The sequence below is a fragment of the Oncorhynchus mykiss genome, chromosome 31 (assembly GCF_013265735.2).
Source record: "Oncorhynchus mykiss isolate Arlee chromosome 31, USDA_OmykA_1.1, whole genome shotgun sequence".
In the NCBI taxonomy this organism is placed as follows: domain Eukaryota; kingdom Metazoa; phylum Chordata; class Actinopteri; order Salmoniformes; family Salmonidae; genus Oncorhynchus; species Oncorhynchus mykiss.
The window spans coordinates 25,612,014-25,620,153 of record NC_050571.1 but is presented as its reverse complement, the minus strand read 5'-3'; the positions used below and the strand labels follow the sequence as shown (position 1 = coordinate 25,620,153).

General features: G+C 42.2%; 1 protein-coding gene across 1 annotated transcript; it reads right to left on the bottom strand.

The window, feature by feature from the left end:
- Window positions 1-3,838: 3,838 nt before the first annotated feature.
- Window positions 3,839-4,962, bottom strand: mif (macrophage migration inhibitory factor). The gene is given in 3 exon segments (NM_001124581.1): window positions 3,839-4,125; window positions 4,195-4,364; window positions 4,792-4,962. Coding segments are annotated over 3 exon segments (345 nt in total). The 5' UTR covers window positions 4,900-4,962; the 3' UTR covers window positions 3,839-4,058.
- Between the last annotated feature and the right edge of the window lie 3,178 nt (window positions 4,963-8,140).

Sequence of the window (8,140 nt, the reverse complement as noted above, 5' to 3'; positions counted from 1 at the left end):
CCATCCACTCTTAATTTCTTTGATGAAAGAACAGCGCCGAATGTTGTGTTGTCCCAGGCAACGTTCCATTTTACAGATGTAGATCTTGAGACAGAGACAAATGGAATGGGTCAAAATGTTCCGTGTGTGTGTGTACACAGTGCCTTCGGAAAGCATTCAGACCCCTTGACTTTTTCCATATTTTGTTACGTTACAGCCAAATTCTAAAATTGATTGAAAAAAAACAACAAATCCTCAGCAATCTACACACAATACCCCATAATGATAAAGCGGAAACAGGTTTTTAGAAATTTTTGCAAATGTATAACAAACAAATACTTTATTTACATAGGTATTCAGACTCTTTTGCTATGAGACTCGAAATTGAGCTCAGGTGCATCCTGTTGCCATTGGTCATCCTTAACATGTTTCTACAACTTGATTGGAGTCCACCTGGGGTAAATTCTATTGATTGGACATGATTTGGAAATGCACACACCTGTCTATATAAGGTCCCACAGTTGACAGTGCATGTCAGAGCAAAAACCAAGCCATGAGGTCAAAGGAATTGTCCATAAAGCTCCGAGCCAGGATTATGTCGAGGCACAGATCTGGGGAAGGGTACCAAAAAATTGTCTGCAGCATTGAAGGTCTCCAAGAACATAGTGGCCTCCATCATTATTATAATGGAAGAAGTTTAGAAACACCAAGACTCTTCATAGAGCTGGCCGCTCGACCAAACTGAGCAATCGGAGGAGAAGGGCCTTGGTCAGGGAGGTGACCAAGAACCCGATGGTCACTCTGACAGCTCTGGAGTTCCTCTGTGGGGATGGAAGAACTTTCCAAGGATATCCATTTCTGCAGCACTCCACCAATCAGGCCTTTATGGTAGAGTGGCCAGACGGAAGCCACTCCTCAGTAAAAAGCACATGACAGCCCACTTGGAGTTTGCCAAAAGGCACCTAAAGACTCTCAGACCACGAGAAACAAGATTATCTGGTCTGATGAAACCAAGATTGAACTCTTTGGCCTGAATGCCAAGCGTCACATCTGGAGGAAACCTGGCACCATCCCTACGGTGAAGCATGGTGGTGGCAACATCATGCTGTGGGGATGTTTTTCAGCAGCAGGGACTGGGAGACCAGTCAGGATCGAGGCAAAGATGAACGGAGCAAAGTACAGAGAGATCCTTGATGAAAAAGTACACAGCCCTAAGTACACAGCCAAGACAATGCAGGAGTGGCTTCGGGACAAGTTTCTGAATGTCCTTGAGTGGCACAGCCAGAGCCCCGACTTGAACCTGATCGAACATCTCTGGAGACCTGAAAATAACTGTGCAGCAACGCTCCCCATCCAACCTGACGAGAGCTTGAGAGGATCTACAGAGAAGAATGGGAGAAACTCCCCAAATACAGGTGTGCCAAGCTTTTAGTGTCATACCCAAGAAGACTCATGGCTGTAATCACTGCCAAAGATGCTTCAACAATGTACTGAGTAAAGGGTCTGAATACTTATGTAAATGGTATATTTCAGTTAGAATATTTTTATAAATTACAAGGATTTCTAAAAACCAGTTTTTGCTTTGTCATTATGGAGTATTGTGTGTAGATTGATGAAGAAAAAAAACAATTTAATCAATTTTAGAATAATGCTGTAACCTAACAAAATGTGGAAAAAGTCAAGGGGTCTGAATACTTTCCGAAGGCACTGTATATGCAAGCATGCGTGTTCTGTACCTGTTAGGAGCGATGCTCAGGTGTTTGTTGAGCAGCTCACACAGTAGTTTAGAATACAGCAGGTTCTGTTCCTCACTGATAGCTCCAATGGTGTTGACAGAACCGTGTGGTTCCCCCAAACATCATCATCTGGTCTGGAAAGATGTCAACGAAAAAGTACTGCAGAAATCAAAATACTTTTATCTACCATAATGTCAAGCCTGGTCAATACACATTTATTTTGTTTAATGGCTTAATACAATGTGAATGATTCATTGTATGTTGACAGGCAAACAGTCACACCCATTCTTCTCAAAAGTCCCTCAGTTCTAAGAGCTAGTGCTGGTCCACAAGTGTTTTAGGTACAGATTATAGCTGTAGATTTTAGTTCCATTTCATTCCTTCCTACTACATCGGTTTGTGAGCTATGGAAAAGTTAAGACACTGTATACAACACTACTTGAAATGGGTTCTGTACATTAATTTGCACTATAGTTATTTTCTTTTTACCCACCTCAGGTCCTGGATTTACCATAGCTTTGGACAGTTCCATTAGTTTCAGATTGCAATCTGGTAAATCCGAGACAGTCCATTTAGTTTGTTACGCTTCATCTGGTATATACACTACATAAGCAAAAGTATGTGAACATCTGCTTGTTGAACATCTCATTCCAAAATCAGAGGTATTAATATGGAGTTGGTTCCCCCTTTGCTGCTATAACAGCCTCAACTCTTCCAGGAAGGCTTTCCACTAGCTGTTGAAACATTGTTGCAGGGACTTGCTTCCATTCAACCACAAGAGTATTAGTGAGGTCGGGCACTGAGGTTGGCTCGCAGTCGGTGTTCCAATTCATCCCAAAGGTGTGTGATGGGGTTGAGGTCAGGGCTCTTTGCAGGCCAGTCAAGTCCTTCCACACAGATCGACAAACCATTTCTGAATGGACCTTGCTTTGTGCACAGGGGCATTGTCATGCTGAAACAGTAAAGGGCCTTCCCCAAACAAATTTGGAAGCACAGAATCCGAATTGCAATTCGTACAATATGTTACAAATTCCAATTTGTTGTGGCTAACGTTAGCTAGCCTAAGGGAAGGCTTAAGGTTAGGTTAAAGGGGTAGGGGAAGGGTTAGCTAGGGGAAGGGTTAGCAAACATGCTAAGTAGCTGCAAAGTAGTTAAAGTTGCTAATTAGCCAAAAATGTAAAGTTGTCCATGATGAAATTCAAACACGCAACCATTGGGTTGCTAGTCGTTTGTGTTATACTCCCACCCACCCTACTCTCACTTTTGCCTTAAGTAAACTTGTCTTTTGTGACCATACCAAACGTAACATATACTATATACTTTCCCAATGTTTCATCTCGTCTATGATACCAGGCTGCAAATAGAAGTGCACCAGTCATGGAAGCCGTGGCTACATGTGTGTTCACCATGAACACTGGCATAGTTGTAAGTTTACTTGAAGCAAGATATATGGGTAAACCGCCTGTGCTGAGGACCAGTCGACATGTTAAGCAACTGTGTGAGCATATGAATGAGGTTTGGCTGCTGAAGTGTTTACCCACCAGTGGCAACAATAGAGGGTGTTATACATCTAGTGTCAGTACTATCGTTTCAACTCAGAACAGTCTCCAATGTAATCTGATACCATTCTATCCAGTGACCCTGATTGAACCCCAGAAATGGTGCAAGGCAACAAAGATGGTTGTCTGTATAGCGCAGGTGGAGCGGGACTACATCAGTCTTTGATTTGACGTCTAAAAATACGTTACATCAGCCAACAGATACATCTACCAGAAATTGCAGAGGATAAATACACAAAAAGTCAAGACATGTTTCTATTGCTGTCCTCTATTGGTGGACATGGGCTGCATGGCAAACATCAAGTGTCATGGGCACTCTATACCATACATTCAATGATATACCAAGTCCAATTATTTGCATATGTACAAAAGGCAAATATACACACCTAGCAAATCACTCCACCAGCGCAGAGTGGTTTACATTAGGCTAGGAGGCTATCAACTATACCTTGAACTTTACCTAATAATTTAACACGATAGTCTGAGGTAATGTTGAACTGCTTCATGCATGTCAATGCAAAGTATCCAGTAAGTTAAAGATAAAGGGAAAACAGAACAAGTTGTGATCAATGAGAATCACTTTATTGGAACATCAAAGCCAAGGGTCCAGTACAAACCAAGGGTCTGCATAAAGCAAGGGTTCATTTATCAATGCTGCTCTACATCAGCCCAGAAACTGGGCATCTCTGCTGGTCTCTCCACAGCCTACTCTAATGCTGTACTACCGTTATTAAGGTGTGGGGGAAAGGAAGGGTCAGCTCCCATTGAAGTTCAGATCCCCTGATCAGCCGAAGGTAGAGTTGTTCCAGGCTACGTTCGCTGCCTCCACGTCAAAGAAGTTGACGTAGATCCTGACACAGACACGAGAAATGGGTTAATATACTGCATTAACACTTCAAATGTATGTGTGTGTCCATTACCTGTCGGGGGAGATGCCCAGGTGTTTGTTGAGCAGTCCACACAGTAGTTTAGAGTATTGTTTCTGAGCTCCTTCGATCTTTCCAATGCTGTGAAGGGAGCAGAGAGCACAAGGGTCTCCTTTCCCTCCAAACATCATCAACTGGTCTGGGATGATGTGCACAGCAAGGTACTGAGAGAGACACACAAACAGAGCACAGGGCATACAGTCAGTGGGAGCTGGAACAATCGTGTTTGAAAGGCATGAGGAAAACTCAAATTTCACTGTCATGGTTGTTCATGTAAATTTGTAATAAATAATAACTAGTTGTTGGATTGTGTGTTACAGTATTTCTGTCCTGGACCTGTCAAAGTACAGCAGACCTGCAGCACTGTAAAGCCTGTTCTATTTTTGGAATACTACACTATGCTCATGCCCAGTTGTATAACGGTTCTGTTATGGATAGGTAAAGACTGAAGAGGTCTCTCAAGGGAAACAAAAGGGGGTACCCTGCGATGTAATTTTCGGTGCAGAAAAATGCGTCAGCATCAAAGCAACTAGCTAGCCATCTACAACTGGGGCAAAAAAAGCATTGCTGTGCCAAGTTTGGAAGACTCACCTGCACAGGTTTGCCCATCGCCTTGGCCAGTTCCTCTGTGGCCTCAGACAACAGTGCAGGCGGAATGTCACTCTTGGCCACGTTAGTATTTACCAAAAACATAGGCATGTTGATCGCTTCGCTGAAGTTCTGTGTTGCAGGAATTTTAACCGTGTTCCACTCAGCTCTGATGCGGATGCAATCTGGAAGGTAGCTCCTTCTTCTCTGAGTTTTTATTGGCGGACTACAAACAAAAACGGTATATTGCCGCCACCTACCGCGTGGGGTGAAAACTGAGACATTTTTATGCAGAAAAAAAACTGGAAAAGGGAGAAGGCCGGGTGAAACGCACGCGACAGTCATAGACAAGTAAACAGCGACCACAAGTGGTTGTTCAGGCTACGTAGGCTCTGTACTGGGTCTTGGTTATGGAATGTAGGAAACAAACGGGACATTGACTCTCCAATTCGACAGATACCGTGGAATCAGAAAGACAAGTTTGAAAACCCTGGCGGAATCGAGAAGAATTTGTACATTGGGCTGGAGTTGATTGGCATATTCAATCACGTAATGTGCGCACATTTTTTTTGTTTGTTACTGTTGGATAGGTTCTGAATACGGTTCTGAATGTCTTAGCTATTCACAAAGATTACTGAAACTGTACACAAATTGGGTTTAAAATCAAATGAAGCTATATGTGTATTTGTTGAACTTTCCAGTATTGAGGCAAATCATATATTATGTACGGTCATATGCTCAACAAACGTCGGAATGACGCTTCAAGAATAAATTAATCGGACATTCACAACACATTCAACCTACAACTCCTTTTCCACCAACTGCACGCAGTTGACTGCGTTTCGCAAATGACCGATCTCGAATAATTAACATTTTATACTGTATCCCATGTAGGTCATGCTCCTCTGGATCCTACTGACTGTTTTCTCTGCTAGTGAAGGTGAGTTGATGCTATGACACTGTTGATTAGGCCTGTCACTCAATACATCAATGGTTCCCAACCTTTAACCATTATTTTGACAAGGACTCATGCTGAGACCAAGGTCTCTTTTACAGATAAAACAATTATACACATCAATACAATATGAAAAGCACGAAAGAGATACACAACCCAGTCATTAAAAAACAAACACGTTTCATTAAAACGGTCCTCAATCAGCCATCGTAAATGCCCCAGAGGCACCAGTTCATCCACTTTTCAAGAGTTTTAGTTTATTCCACAAGAAAGGTGGGGGGAAAAACTACAACGGATTTACCTAACTGTAGAGACCGAAGGAATCTCCAGAAGTCGCAATCCCTGAGATCGTGTATGGTCATTTATACATCTAAAGGTTATGAATGATGTCAGGTGAGGCGGGAGTTTTTGTAAAAGAGCTTTATAAACAAAAAGAGAGCAATGCATCGATCTATGACACTTCAAAGAAGGCCAGCCTACTTTCTGATGCAGAATGTAGTGATGTGTCCTCAACCTGTCGCCCGTAATAAAGTGTTGTGCGCTGTGATGAACTGCATCCATTGGTTTCAGTGTATTGGTAGCTGCATTCATATACAGTGCATTCGGAAAGTATTCAGACCCATTCCCCTTTTCCACATTCTGTTACGTTACAGCCTTATTCCAAAATGTATTAAATATATTTTACCCTCATCAATCTACTCACAATAATCCATAATGACAAAGTGAAAACAGGTTTTTAGCATTGTTTGCAAATTTATGAAAAATGTAAAACAGAAATACCTTATTTACATAAGTATTCAACACTTTCAGAGACATTATTCTGTCGAGGAACAGATCTGGGGAAGGCAGATCTGCAGGCCTCCATCATTCTTAAATAGAAGTTTGGGTGGTTTGAGCACTGAATGCTGATTGGCTGAAAGTCATGGTATATCAGACCATATACCACAGGTATGACCAAAAAAATATTTTTTATTGTTCCAATTACGTTGGTAACAAGTTTATAATAGCAATAAGGGGGTTTGTGGTATATGGTCAATATACCACGTCTCTGCATTGCGTTGTGCATAAGGACGCCATGGCTAAGGGCTAAATTAGCCATATACCACACACCCGTGCCTAATTGCTTAATGGTGCCAGGTTGAATTTCAACTACCGTTCAAACTGCCTCTATTCTGTTCTTTCCAGCCTCTTCTCAGAGTGCCTTCATTCCAAGATCTCTTTGTTACTGTTGCATTTTCTCTATTTTCCTCAGCAGAATGCACCACTGTATACAGTGCCTTGCGAAAGTATTCGGCCCCCTTGAACTTTGCGACCTTTTGCCACATTTCAGGCTTCAAACATAAAGATATAAAACTGTATTTTTTGTGAAGAATCAACAACAAGTGGGACACAATCATGAAGTGGAACGACATTTATTGGATATTTCAAACTTTTTTAACAAATCAAAAACTGAAAAATTGGGCGTGCAAAATTATTCAGCCCCTTTACTTTCAGTGCAGCAAACTCTCTCCAGAAGTTCAGTGAGGATCTCTGAATGATCCAATATTGACCTAAATGACTAATGATGATAAATACAATCCACCTGTGTGTAATCAAGTCTCCGTATGAATGCACCTGCACTGTGACTGTCTCAGAGGTCCGTTAAAAGCGCAGAGAGCATCATGAAGAACAAGGAACACACCAGGCAGGTCCGAGATACTGTTGTGAAGAAGTTTAAAGCCGGATTTGGATACAAAAAGATTTCCCAAGCTTTAAACATCCCAAGGAGCACTGTGCAAGCGATAATATTGAAATGGAAGGAGTATCAGACCACTGCAAATCTACCAAGACCTGGCCGTCCTTCTAAACTTTCAGCTCATACAAGGAGAAGACTGATCAGAGATGCAGCCAAGAGGTCCATGATCACTCTGGATGAACTGCAGAGATCTACAGCTGAGGTGGGAGACTCTGTCCATAGGACAACAATCAGTCGTATATTGCACAAATCTGGCCTTTATGGAAGAGTGGCAAGAAGAAAGCCATTTCTTAAAGATATCTATAAAAAGTGTTGTTTAAAGTTTGCCACAAGCCACCTGGGAGACACACCAAACATGTGGAAGAAGGTGCTCTGGTCAGATGAAACCAAAATTGAACTTTTTGGCAACAATGCAAAACGTTATGTTTGGCGTAAAAGCAACACAGCTCATCACCCTGAACACACCATCCCCACTGTCAAACATGGTGGTGGCAGCATCATGGTTTGGGCCTGCTTTTCTTCAGCAGGGACAGGGAAGATGGTTAAAATTGATGGGAAGATGGATGGAGCCAAATACAGGACCATTCTGGAAGAAAACCTGATGGAGTCTGCAAAAGACCTGAGACTGGGACGGAGATTTGTCTTCCAACAAGACAATGATC